This window comes from Myxocyprinus asiaticus, chromosome 23, assembly GCF_019703515.2.
Source record: "Myxocyprinus asiaticus isolate MX2 ecotype Aquarium Trade chromosome 23, UBuf_Myxa_2, whole genome shotgun sequence".
Taxonomy (NCBI): domain Eukaryota; kingdom Metazoa; phylum Chordata; class Actinopteri; order Cypriniformes; family Catostomidae; genus Myxocyprinus; species Myxocyprinus asiaticus.
The window spans coordinates 24,796,619-24,811,303 of NC_059366.1; the positions used below are offsets into that span (position 1 = coordinate 24,796,619).

A 14,685-nucleotide genomic window follows, 5' to 3' on the forward strand; every position below is an offset into this window, starting at 1 on the left:
TGCAATTATTTAGTGAAGCTACTTGTAATTACACCTGGTTATTGTTGCTACTATAGTAATTAACTTTAGCAACATTTAATATCTGTAACAGGAACACTGTAAACTGAAGTGTCACCATATATTCTACTCAAAGGCTGGATGAGGACGCTGCTTTATTGCTCAATTCAAATTCCAGCCAGCCGGGGCAGTCATGCACTGGTGTGTCTGTGTGCGGGTGCTCGTGTGTCTGCTGAGTTGGGCTTGTGGTTGGCAGAGGTGTGGCTTCTTTCCCTCTGTGGTCACAGCAGAACAAGATCATTCAGATATTTGCACAACCTGCCAACCTGACAGGGAGAAGGGAGAGTAGAGGAAGGGGGAGAGCAAGGCTTTTGCAGTCTCTCTCATTCCTCTCTCTCTCTCTCTCTCTCTCTCTCTCTCTCTCTCTCTCTCTCTCTCTCTGCATACACAGAAAAAGGAAAGACTGTCTACTTCATGCCCTGTGAACTGAGCAGAATCAAATTATAACTGCAGCTTCATGGGTAGTTTACTTGGTACCTCTCATTCAATTTAGGTACAACAGATCAATTGTGAGCTATTCTCTCAATTAATAATTATTTTGACTGAGACAGTGCAATAGGCACTCATTAAGAGTATGGTAAAGATCCTTTTTAGATGCTCCAGGAGAGAGTGAAAAGGAAACAGAGAGAGGGAGGAGAACACCTTGCTGGCCTCTTGGAAAGGTGTGTCAGCTGTCACAAATAAGAATGAAGCAAAATCACAGTTACTATACTTGACTTAATACTATGGGAACAAAAAGGGGCTTGAAGACCCTCATCCCCAATAAAGAAATTTCCTCTAATCCAAGGGTTTGCAAATGTATTTGTCTGCTAAACCCATATGACCTGTTTGTTTTTAACTTGTAGCCTACCACTTGAGAGTTTAAGGCATGTTCATTTTTAAATATTTTTGTTAATTATTTCTGTCATCACATTTTAATTAACAATTTACTTTCATCTTTAAACTTTACATTTTTTATAGTTTAAAAACAGTTTTTGTAACAAATTAAATTTAAAGCATTTAATTTGGCATTCACATTTCAATCATGTTTAAAACAACAACAACAACAATATTAATAATAATAATAATAATAATAATAATAATAATAATAATAAACTCCTGCAGTACCCTCACAACCCACTAGGGGTTCACAAATCCCCGTTTGCTCAAATATTATGAGGAAGTGAGACATGAAGGAATCATTCATTAGTCAACATGAACGCATTTCACAACCTACTTTTCTCATGTAATCTGATGTATTTCTTAGTGAAAATGCATATTCAATATAAAAAATGAAGGGTGTGACTTGATTTTATTCATCATGAATTAACTGGATTGTAAAAAATTTGGCGATACAGAGGGCTGGCACTACGATCTGAACTTTAAGTGATGGTTTTTATAAAAAAAGTTAGAGGGATTTGTGACATCAGCCAAAAAAGAAAACTGTCTCAGAGCAGGAGTTGTTGAATTTTGATGAAAGAATTACACAAATGTTTTATTTTTTTTATCCTACATACACCTATGAATCATTCACATTAAGACCAGGAATGTACATTAAGAAATAAGCCAGGTCAATTTTGATTTTCTCGACTGTCATTGAAGGTCCTGTTAGTGATTATTGTATGGAATACCACACAGAAATGGTCCCTTTTACCTGACAGATATCACTGTAATAGTTGTCCTAAGATATCGCCCTAATTTCTGTGACAACCCTAGTCTCTGTAAACAGCAAAAAAGCCAAAGAATGTTTTTTTGTTTTGTTGTTTTTTTTGCCAGATCAGAAGACGCTGAGGCACTCTCTGCCTGCCAGTCATTTTCAGAGTATTGCTGACATATATTTGGAAGGTAGGATTTTGGAGAGAAAGGGAGTTATAATTCAGTGTCTAACAGTCTGGCAGAAGTTAGTTAACTGAGTGACTAACAAAGTTACAGCACGTTTATGCTCTGTTATTGCATTAAAGTTAGCTGCAGTTAAGGAAACACTCAAATGTTGTTGTTGTTGTTGTTTTTTTTTTTTTTTTTTTTACAAAATTTGACCTATTTTAGGGGAGATAAAACTAGGGCAATTAAGAATGTTGAAAGGAGTGGACAAATGCTACTTGAAACAAATCAGTCAGCTATATGAGACCCATAGTACTTACTGAAAACATTAAAGAATAAGATGGCAAATACTTCCCTTGCTATCTGCTCATGAAACTTGAAACTTATTAAGAAGCTTGAAAATGAAGGGACTGTAAAGTGGACACAAGCCCTTCATTAGATTAAGGTCATGTACATACAGAGACACAAAGAAAAGAATAAACTGCAGAGTTGTGTTAGATAAAGGGAAGAATATCAAACAGTAAAAGTGAGATGGTTACAGTGAGCGGTCCTATAGAAGACAAGTACTGACTCACAACTCTCATAAAAAAGCAACACGATACACTGATGAAAGACATTTTCGTCCATGCTTTGAGCTGGCCTCCCCCCATTCAGTTAGCCCTTTTCCACCGACTTGGTTCTGGGGCGGGTTCACAGACACTGCCACGTGCTAAAACTGTCCCTGTTACACAGCTGTGTGGCCCCAATACTGGAAATAAATAGACTCCTGCTACCAGCCCATGAGTCATGGGTGCAAAATGGAGGCAACTGTTGATGCAAAGAAATGCCCACTTTCCTATGCAGAGCAGCTGTGTGACTAGAGAGAACTGGAAGTCTCTTTCTCACTCATGAATCTTGTAACTAGTGTACATTATTCAGTATACTTGCTATACGATCTTCAATTTTACTGGCATTTCTACAGCATTCAAGGTGCATTCAGTAACCATGCGTATGTGGTCGAAATCACATACTGTCAGAGTACTGTATTTGATGAAGGATGCACTTCTCACTCAGTAAAACAGTACGTTCATTAGGTATGCGGGTATTATAAATAGACTTTGGACTTCACCCAGGAACATGGGCATTGTCCTGTGACCCGAATATATGACGTAATAACAACAACCGTGGAAATTTTTTACTCACCATTTGAGCACAAGGATCAGCTTTCTTGGTATATACTGTATATCACTTACAGTTGAAAAATTGTGCTATTTGTTTTATTCTGTGAGTGAAAGTGTCAGATAGGGGGTTACCAAGACAAAAATGTAGTATTTCCCTGATCATTCATTCACTCATTCTCATTCATTTATAAATAAATGAATGAATGATCATGTGATCTCAACATGGCAGCTCCGAGGTGGTAGACCAGCTCTTTGTAAAAAAAAAACACATACACAAACACACTCATGTTGGTGCGGCTATCCTTATGAGGACTCTCCATAGACATAATGATTTTTATACTGTACGAACTATAGATTCTATCCCCTAATCCTACCTCTAAACCTAACCCTCACAAAAAACTTTCTGCATTTTTACATTTAAAAAAAAAAAAAAAAACATTGTTTAGTATGTTTAAGCGATTTGAATTATGGGGACACTAGAAATGTCCTCATAAACCACATTTATAGCATAATACCCTTGTAATTACCAGTTTGGAACAGAACATTTTATCCTCGTAAACCACTTAAACCACAGTAAAACTCTTTAATTAAGAAAAAATTTCTGATTGCACCTAAAATACTTTGTAGTAATAAAAAAAAAAGTGTTGAAAATTTAAATGAAGTAATCATAGACAATGTATTTTTTCTCTGTTTATTGTATGATATAAAACTAGAAAAGTAAGACTGTTTCAAATTCATAGACACATGTCCATATTTTATATATATTCTACAGTCCACACCTTGAAGCAATACAGTGATCATCAGTTGACGGGTAATTTTTTTAAATTTTTTTTTTTTACGAATATGTAGGTAATATTGCATAGAAAAAGGCACAGCTCCAAAGCCTGAAGATACAGCCTTTCTTAATGAGCAGAAAAAGGGTAAGGACCCCCCACAGCACTATCTTTCACTTTCTGTCACTCACTCACAAACACACATTCACACACAAATAATCCCAGTGGTCACTATCCTGAAACCATTTCATTTTAACTTCGCCAAAATTGTGGCTTGAACCATGAGCTGAAGACACCGAGATACCATTTAAAAATAACAACCAACATCAGAAACCATGCTGCCTTTCTTTTTACATTTGGCATTGAGGGTTATCAAAAGATTTTCCCAGCAAGAGACTTTGGAAGATTGAAATTCTGAAGTTTGTAGAGAATAAAGTATTGCTTCACAAACCTTTCCGTTGCACACAATCTGAAATACATAAAAACATTAAATACTTGTAATTAAATAGGGGCTAGGAGTGTTGACCTGGAGACTAGCACAAATACCACCCCGAATTATAATACAATAAACTTAACAAGACACAAAAGAATGCATTATCAAAACAAGATGAAAAAAAATTTTTTTTAAAATAAAATGGCTTCCACCCTAATTAATAAGCAGTGATACATTCCTGTAAGCATAATACATTCCTATCTCACATTCTGTACAAATTACAATCTGGATGTTAGCTTAAATAAATAGATTTACACAGAAAACGAAAAAATAAATAACTTCAAACAAAACAATCACTCCAAATCCAAAAAAACAAAACAAAACAAAAAAAATATCCTATAAGTAATATTAATCATAGTTTTGATTCAATAGTATTGTCCGATCGGCTCTCATTTACTCATGTTTAAAATTCTCAGACAATCTCTCCTTTGAATTTGGGGTTTTAACAAATTCAAAGCTTGCCTCTAGCAAAGGTATCTCTGACAGTAAGTTCAAATCTCAGATCTTTGATGGTCACACCTTAACAAGATGAATTACCTGTTAAAAAGACATTTAACTTGTGATGAGAAACATGTTTTCTTCCCTTCCCCATTGCTCACTGCAATGGATGTTTGATTGATTCATACCACAAAGCCATATTGTGCACAGCATTTGTTTTTTCTTTTTCAGTTTGTATATCCATAACCTTATTATTAATGGTGCAATACGGCAGACTGCTCTAAGAAAATAATACAGCTGATATGATAAATGGTCCCTTTTCTTGTAATTCAAACATGTGAACCGCACACAAAATAATATTCTAAACAATTTGATCAACCAATCAAATTCAGTGATTTATAGAGTTTTCTTTGCAAATATACTGTGCTTTCTATTGCACATTCATGCAGGATACTCTTCAACAATGGGAGAGGGAATGACAATAGGACCGAATGAAACTCCAAAGCTTAGTGTAAAGAATTTCCCCAATAATCACATCTCTAGCAAACTTACAAACTCTTCTGGTGAACAAATACCATGAGTGCATGTTAAGAGGAATGTTCTGGGTTCTGTAAAAGTTCAGCTCACTGGACAGCATTTGGGGCATAATGTTGATTACCACAAAAAATTATTTAGACTCGTCCCTTATTTATTTGAAAAAACCACAGCAAAAAAGCACCAACTGTGGTTACCCTAAGGCACATACAACAGAAGCAAATGGGGCCAGTCCAAAAACATTTAAGTATAGCCAGTACATGTATTAAACGTGATTTTAGAGTGATAAAATCGCTTTCTAGCCTATCTGTGTGACGTTATTTCCAAAATTAGGCTATAACACTGTTGTCATGACAACATGATGCTGGTAAACCCTGTAATCTGGCTACTGCTATAACGCAGGTAAATCCTTGATTTTATTACTCTAAAATCATGTTAATATGTATACTGTTTATGTCTTATGTCTATATTTTTGAAACAGTGTATATTTTAATGTTAATTGACTTGGCCCTATTCTCTTATTTTGTAAGAGCTTACTGTAACCGCATTTTTAAAAATAAATGAAGGATGAGTCAAAATAATGTTTTTGTGATGATCAACATTATGCAACAAATGCAGTCGAATGAGCTTAACTTGTATTAAACCCAGAACATTATTTTAAACTCTACCAAATAATCTTCCACTTCAGTGTAATGTGACCATTTCTACTGGCCAAACAACACTAAGAGGAAACCCAGCAGGGCAACAGAGAGATAATCTGATGTAAACATGAACAGATAATATAAATTAAAACTCAAACAATGGTATAAATAAGATGAAATAAGACCAAACCATAAAAAAATCATATATCTGCCATCTGTACAATTATGAGCTATACTCCTGCATGCATTAGTATGTTAACAGAAATGTACCGTTGTACTGATGAGAGACATATATGAAGGAAATGTTTGGCAAACAGAGGTCGATGGGAAATTAGTTGAAAATGGGCTCATAGAAACAGCAACCTTGAACTTACGTGTCTGTGTAGAGCTTTTTTCCTCTTTGCATGAACAGACATGCATAGACCCTCTTGCTGTGCATTAGTGTAGCATTAAAACTGAAAGAGCCACTGTGTCAAGAGTAATGATATAAAGCCCAAAAAAAGGCCAAAAAAGAAGTTATGATGATGCCTTGAACACGGATAACAAGGAAATGGGTGCGAGGAGTTGATGGTTTGCTTATTACTGATCAGAAAAGCATTGATTGCACACATTAAAGGGGTTGTAGCATTGGCTTGGTAATTTTCCCACCGTATCAAAGAAACCTATCTGTAAAACACTATGCATCAGAACTAATGTTCACTTATTGCCAGCTGAGATGTAAACACATGGAATCTGAGCCGTTATGGCAGATTACAAGAAATTTGGTTGACTGTAAATATCTAACCACTGCACAAATGTATCAATAACCTGGTAAAGGTAAAGCATGTTCCATAAATGTGTACATTTCATGTTTCACTTTAACATTAAAATGGAAGCAGACGAAAATGAATGAATGACTGACAGCAAAATAACAGAACACTTTAAATATTACTAAAATTTCTAGAAGCATTAGCTCTGTATAGAAAAACATGAACACAAAATAAGTTCCTCTTTTAAAAATCATTGTGCTTTGTGAAAATGAAAGAACAAAATAGGGCTGTCATTGCACATTCTTGCATCTGTCCGCTGAGGAGGGGGAAGAAAGATACTACTCCTCCTCTGATGATTTGTCTTGTTTGATTAGAAATGATAAGAGACAAGGATGAATAGACCAGAATTTACCAAGTGGTCATAAATGATGAAGGCACTCAGATCTGCCAGAAGCCAAAGTTTGTTCCATAGATTTCTTCATGTTCATTTTTGGAAAAGGCAAGCACAGTGCATGCACAGTGTTGAGAAGTAGTACTGGGCAACTTCACTATAAAAATTTCAATTTCCTTGTCTTTAAAAACTGTACAAAAACACTCACAAAGTGATTCTTAAGTTCCATTCGCAGTCTGTACAAAAAATTATTTGATTGTTTTTGCATTTCTTCCCCAATTCCCTCCAAACCTGGTCATGATCCCACAAGCACCTCCATAATATGATCCAGTTCAGTGAGGTCCATTTTAAAAGGCTGGTTTGAGGTGACCGCAGGAGTAGCACCGCTGTACGGAGACAGAGTCTTGAGGAGCTCGTCTGCTGTCACCATGGGCGCCAGTTTTGAAGAGACAGCACCTGAGGAAGAGGTGCAGGGGTCAAAGTCGTACATGGAGGTGTCAATGTCTGCAAAGAGAATGTCGTCCAGGGCCAGATCTGTTAGAAAGCCTGAGGACGAGGAGGTGGGTGAGGTGTTCATGTCCAGGCTGTTAGGAGGAAGGGACTCCAGCAATCTGGATGGCGCATTGGGGACTGCAGGCTGTTCCTCAGGCAACGGGACCAGCCCTTCAAGCTTTGGGCTGCAAGGCTTACAGCAGTCTTTGGAGTCCCCTGAGTTTAAGGTGGGGGGCAACAATGGCATGTGGAGGGCCACTGTAGGGGAGGAAGGGGGAGAGGTAGCACCGGGCACTGCTGTAGTTGGTGGTAAGGGAGACGGACAGAGTTCCTCAATCTCATCCAGGGCAGATGAGAAGCTGTCTCTGGCCACTGAGGGAGGGAGTCTGGGCAGAGGAGGAGAAGCTAGCGGAGTGTGTGATATGCAAAGCGTGACACTGTCCTCCTCTAAGAGTGACGCTGGGGTAAGACAGGCCTCCAGAGGAGCTGGGTTTGACAGTCCTGGCGAGGGGGACATAAGGACCGGAGCGGAGAGTGCGGGAGACTGGGACAGCGGTGGTGCCACCATAGACAGCACGCTGAAGGCAGGTTGTGCCTCGCGGAAACTTTCGTCCACGGGGTCGTCTGGCGGAGGGGAGGGGGGAAAGAAGAGTGGCCGTAGGTTGCCCTCTTGCTTTAGCTCATCCTGGATGCGCCTCAACATGTTGTTGATGAGCACACGCTTTTCCAGGCTGGGTTCGGTAAGTGCTCGCTGGTTGTACAGCTTCATCAGGGACATGTTGAAGATTGTCTGCCTCTGCAGTGTGTAGGAGACCTTAGAGAGGCCGTCGGTCATTGCTCCGGCCCCTGCCGCCAACGCTTTGCCTTCCAGGCCCTCTTCATCCTCATCTAGTTTCCGCTTTGACCCTTTACCCAACATATATCTGCTTAGGAAATAAATAGATAGAGAAAGAGAAAGAGAAAGTGTTATTGAGTGAACAGCCACTCATTAATGCTGTTTAGCACTTTGATGACTCAACAACATTTCCAAATAAAGCTCTCGTTCCACATAATAGAAAAGTTCTAAGAAAGTTTCAAATGTTGTGTAGATGTGTATAAAACATATTAGCAGCTAAACATAAAAAAATCACAAAAGCACTCACAAAGACCAAATATTTTACAGACATAATCAAACTCTTACCAAAACTCTTGTGGTAGTCTTGTGGACATTTTTTTTTTCTTTTTTTTTAATTAAGGGGCAATATTTGTCCCCTGGAACGGAATGTCAGGGGCATTTTTTATTTTATTTTTGTCTTTATGACAATTTTTTTGTCTCTAAAAAATATTTTTTTAACATATATTTCATCAAAACCACTTCATATTAGTTTCGCATTCAACTGCAGTTACCTCTTAGAAAGCAAAACAGTATCTGGCAATTACAGGTTATGGTGTCTAAACCCATCAACAGAATGAAATATTTTAAAATAAATAGTTAGATAAGATAAACAACAGAAATTCAACAATCACTATGGGGGTATTTTTGGCCCATCTTTTTAAATGTCTGGGGCACGTGTCATTTACACAGGCATTTTTGGCCCAAGCACTGGTTAATTAAATTGGTGGTAGCTATAATCTGGTGTTTGTTAAAATGATGTTCTAAAACATCTTAGGCATATACTGTAGATGAAAAACCAATAGATGAAAAACAAAACACATCCAATCTAACAGGCAGCCAACCCAAACAACTGTTAGTTTTGGGTTGGCTAATCAACAAGTTGACTGAGTTAAAAATAAAAGGAACCATTTCGATTAACAGATTTGTGGCTTGTTGCTATGACATTGCCCTGCAAGCTGTTGTCATATTAGCATTCGCAGCCATCAGTGGGGTGAGAGTCAGAACAGTCTCTGTGCAGCAGTTGCAGAAAGGAAAGAGCCCACCATGCCTTATTTTATTGCTGTGCCAAACAGATAAGGTAACAATATATGTGAATGGCACTGTGTGTTAACGCACACTCAGATATACACACAATCAGAAATCTTTGAGCAACCACAGCATCTCCAATAAGACATTCAAGGGATAGTTCACCCAAAAATGAAAATTCTGTCATCATTTACCTCATTCACCCTAATTTTGTTCCACTGTTGACTATCTTTCCTCCATGGAACACAAACAAAATGTTTAATAGAATGTTATTCTCAGTCACCATTCACTTTCATTGCATTACTTTTCCATACAATCAAACTAAATGATGACTAAGGCTGTCACTCCTAAAATTCTGCATCTTTTGTGTTCCATTGGTTTGGAACAATATAAGAGTGACTCAGTGATGACAAAATTGTAATTTTTGGGTGAACTAACTCTTTAATGCCTCTAAAAGCATTACCAAACACAAGAATTTACAATTTTGGATTGTTTGTATGATGAGCCATTACCGCAGGAGCGCTTACAGATATACAGCTTTGACTACTCTTTTCTAAGCCATGCTGCAGTGAGGAGGGAGGCAAATACGTGTCAGACTTTCAGTAAGTACTCACGGTAAGAATGTGTCACACAAGCGCAAAGAACTGATCACTGCCTGCTCAAGCATATGCTGGATGCAGGAAGACAGGATCCAGCTGAGTGCTTGGTGGAAAAGGGACAAGAGGAGGATTGTGTGTTTGTGTGACCTGTGCTGAGTTAAAATGGCAGCAGTGCTCTCAGCTACTGTAGCACTGTAGGTTCATAATACTAGAGGTTTATAACAGATCACATGAGCCATCGTAATATTACAGTACACTGAGTCGCCATAGACTCTGCTCAGGGTAAGAGAGAAAGTGACATGGAGAAAGAACAAAGGGTCGTCCATGTACACTGTACAGTACATATTACTATGCTGAGTGCAACTCACATGTATGTGGGACTTTTAAAAAAAAGACTTTAATGAAAAGTTTCTATCAAGTATTGGCAGTTAGGGTCATTAATAATCTAGTATCTTTATGTATACATGAAACTGAATTTGCAACCAATTTTACTTCTGAAATCCAACGTGTTTCCAAGTAAAACAAGATGTTCAATTAAAATTTTGATCTTGGTAATTACTTGCATTGTGTAAAATGGGCACTACATACAGTTGAAGTCAGAAGTTTACATGCACCTTAGCCAAACACATTTAAACTCAGTTTTTCACAATTCCTGACATTTAATTGTAGAAAACATTCCCTGTCTTAGGTCAGTTAGGATCACTACTTTATTTTAAGAATGTGAACTGTCAGAATAATAGTAGAGAGAATAATTTATTTCAACTTTTATTTCTTTCATCACATTCCCAGTGGGTCAGAAGTTTACATACACGTTGTTGTATTTGGTAGCATTGCCTTTAAATTGTTTGTACTTGGGTCAAACATTTTGGGTAGCCTTTCACAAGCTTCTCACAATAAGCTGCTGGAATTTTGGCCCATTCCTCCAGACAGAACTGGTGTAACTGAGTCAGGTTTGTAGGCCTCCTTGCTCGCACACGCTTTTTCAGTTCTGCCCACAAATTTTCTATCAGATTGAGGTCAGGGCTTTGTGATGGCCACTCCAATACCTTGACTTTGTTGTCCTTTAGCCATTTTGCCACAACTTTGGAGGTATGCTTGGGGTCTTTGTCCATTTGGAAGACCCATTTGAAACAGAGCTTTAACTTCCTGGCTGATGTCTTAAGATGTTGCTTCAATATATCCACATAATTTTCCTTCATCGTGATGCCATCTATTTTGTGAAGTGGGATGGTGCTCTTCGGCTTGCAAGCCTCACCCTTTTTCCTCCAAACATAACAAAGGTCATTATGGCCAAACAGTTTGTTATTTGTTTCATCAGACCAGAGGACATTTCTCCAAAAAGTAAGATCTTTGTCCCCATGTGCACTTGCAAAATGTAGTCTGGCTTTTTAATGGCGGTTTTGGAGCAGTGGCTTCTTCCTTGCTGAGCAGCCTTTCAGGTTATTTCGATATAGGACTCGTTTTACTGTGGATATAGATACTTGTAGATATGCACCAAACTACGTTCATCTCTAGGAGACAGAATGCGTCTCCTTCCTGAGCGGTATAATGGCTGCGTGGCCCCATGGTGTTTATACTTGCATACTATTGTTTGTATGATGAACGTGGTATTTTCAGGCATTTAGAAATTGCTCCCAAGGATGAACCAGACTTGTGGAGGTCCAAAAAAACATTTCTGAGGTCTTGGCTGATTTCTTTTGATTTTCCCATGATGTCAAGCAAAGAGGCATGGAGTTTGAAGGTAGGCCTTAAAATACATCCACAGGTACACCTCCTATCAGAAGCTAATTGGCTAATTGGCTAATTGTCTAAAGACTTGACATCATTTTCTGGAATTTTCCAAGCTGCTTAAAGGCACAGTTAACTTAGTGTATGTAAACATCTGACCCACTGGAATTGTGATATAGTCAATTAAAAGTGAAACAATCTGTCTGTAAACAATTGTTGGAAAAATTACTCGTGTCCTGCACAAAGAAGATGTCCTAAACGACTTGCCAAAACTATAGTTTGCTAATATGAAATCTGTGGAGTGGTTAAAAAAATGAGTTTTAATGACTTCAACCTAAGTGCATGTAAATTTCTGACATCAACTGTATCAAAATGTAGCCAGGTGGTCGTAGGGAAGGGGTTACAAAATAAGAGGGCTAGGTGATGTCAGATGAAGAAGAAAGTCAGAACACGTTATTACATTATATTACACGGCTCTCCGGATTACTCGCTTCTAATTGTTCAATCGCGCCATTCAGCAGTGTGATGTTTCTGAATAATGACTGTACATCTGGGGATTAGGTGATATTTCACCAGTCATCCGGTATTGTGAGTCAACTTCGCATATCACTCTGTGATCTTTACAAAGAAGCTAATAAAATAATTTAAACTCAAATCAATCTTTCATATTTGTTTATTTATTTATTGTCAAGTAGTTGTGAAATAAGATGGAAAATATATAGTCTCCCTGTCGTTATTGCAATATAAACACCTACAGAGTGATACCTGACCACCCTGTTGTGGTTTATTTTGCTATAGTGACAAACTGACTGTAGATTAAACCTTAATTGATGAAATGTTAGGAATACAAACAAATTATCCTTTGTAATAACATGCACTGATGAATCGTTCACAATAAGACCAGGAACGTGTATTAAGAAAGTAAATAGGCTCGATTTCATGTGTACTTTATAGGTAAAGTTTTTAATGTTAAAATCCTTTCTGTTATTCCAGCTTAATATGCAGAAACAATTAACCAATGGTGTCAGTTTGTTAGACAAATGGAAGACAAAGGGAATGTTTAGGGAAACCTGTCATAAAACAGTCATTATTTTTCCAATTCAATTTGGTGCTGCTAAAGGCACAGAAATCTTACACTTCACCTTTAAGGTTAGAATATGGGTAATTTATCAAGTGAAATATGTATCAAGCATGTAAAAGGACAAAACAGTTTTCACTTTGGCCTACAAGGAAAAGACAGAGAGAGGGAGGGAGGAGTGAGTGAGTGAAAGAGACAGACAGAGAGGAAAGGAAGCCCGTTCCTGAGGCCTACCCTCATTAGCATAAAGTGAAGGCCAGTAGCGGTAGGCAGCGTTGCAGTGTGCTTGAACCTAATCCAGGCTGACAGCCTCACGCACCCTAGCCCTGTCTGCACACACACAAACACTCTCTCTCTCTCTCTCTCTCTCTGCGCAGACGCAGATCTGTCAGGCTGCTTCACTCACTCAGGAAGTGCAAGTGGCTGGGCCTGTTGCCTTGCTGCCTGTTACCATGACAAACACAGTCAGCTGGGAATTCACCCAAAGTGTTGACAAAGAGGTAGTGGAGAGAGAGAGAGAGAATGTTTTGGGTTTTTTTTTCACTATTACTTATTGTATTATTGCATCTTTTTTATTCTATTTTTATATTACTTTATTTAAAATCTATATAGAAACAACTTTGTAATGCTTTGGCAATACTGTTCTAAAACTGTCATGTAAATAAAGCTGAATTAAAATTAAAACATTTAAATTGTGAGAAAGAGAGAGAGAGAGAGAGAGAGAGAGAGAGAGAGAGAAAGAGACAGAGAGAGAGAGAGAGAGAGAGAGAGAAAGAGAAAGAGAGAGAGAGAGAGAAAGAGACAGAGAGAGAGAGAGAGAGAAAGAGAAAGAGAGAGAGAGAGAGAGAAAGAGAGAGAGAGAGAAATGGGAGTTTGGCAAGGGGGGAAGAGGGGCTGAGGGAAGTTAAAGAAAGAAATGTTTCTTTTCTTTCAGTCCTTTAGTGTTCTGAGCCTATGAATCTAAAGCAATATGTGACTTTCTGGAGAGAAAAACAGGTTAGCCTGGAAGAGATGAATGTGCATTCCAAAGCATACCATTTACATGCAGAGTGCAAATAATTCATAAGACGGAGGGTATATGAACAAGTAAACTAGATTTACGATCATGTGTGACCTAAATAAGTATTAGTTCAGTGGGGGGAGATGGAGGAAATGTTAATTATTTTTTTTTTTTACAGATTTAATGGATTTCAAGAGAGCAATGTACAAATACAAGCAGTTACAATGAGATGAGCACAGAAAGAGTATTGAATTTTGAAACAGGAGATATAACTAGAAATTTTATAAGTGTACAAATGAGTTTCATTTAATCCAAATTATAAACACCTTATTTGCTGATAAAGAATCAGCCAAGACGTTCAAATTGAAATTTTAACATCCTCAACAATGTCAGACCGAAATGTGAGTTTTGTTGAAATGCTTTTCAGTACAGGCAGCAATTTGGGACTTTTTTCAACAGAGGTTATTTTGAAGATGAGTAACAGAGAAAAAAGACTTAAAAAGCATAAGAGTGACTCAAGCTGAGTTTTAAAAATAGCATCTTACACTACGCTGCTACAAAGTCACAGCAAAATTTGGGTTCAGATTTATAAGTGATTCTGAGATGGAGACAGTGAATATGACCACAAAAGAAAAGGCCAAATAAGCTTACAATCAGAGAGGAGCACAAAAAGCTGTTTAGTCTTTTCTTATGGCTATAAACTCACCCAGCATGGCCCTAGAACTATGTGCAATTGTCTGAAGCTTAAAGAAATTCTCAAGCAAATAAAGTTTCCCACAGTAATCCACACAGAGGAATGCCACAGCAGCTGAACATGTCCTTGTGACTCACGCTGAGGAGTGGATACAACTG

At 37.9% G+C, this 14,685-nt stretch overlaps 1 protein-coding gene across 10 annotated transcripts in view; it reads right to left on the reverse strand.

Annotated features, from left to right (window-relative positions):
- Positions 1–3,694: 3,694 nt before the first annotated feature.
- Positions 3,695–14,685, reverse strand: part of sertad2b (SERTA domain containing 2b) — a 63,633-nt gene continuing 52,642 nt past the window's right edge. For 8 of the 10 annotated variants that reach the window (XM_051651689.1, XM_051651687.1, XM_051651684.1 and 5 more), the window contains one exon: positions 3,695–8,451. In XM_051651689.1, coding sequence (XP_051507649.1) covers positions 7,332–8,447 — 1,116 coding nt within the window. In that variant the 5' untranslated portion in view covers positions 8,448–8,451 and the 3' untranslated portion in view covers positions 3,695–7,331. Of the gene's footprint in view, positions 8,455–14,685 lie in introns of all 10 variants that reach the window. The other 2 variants (XM_051651683.1, XM_051651691.1) reach the window with 1 other exon arrangement.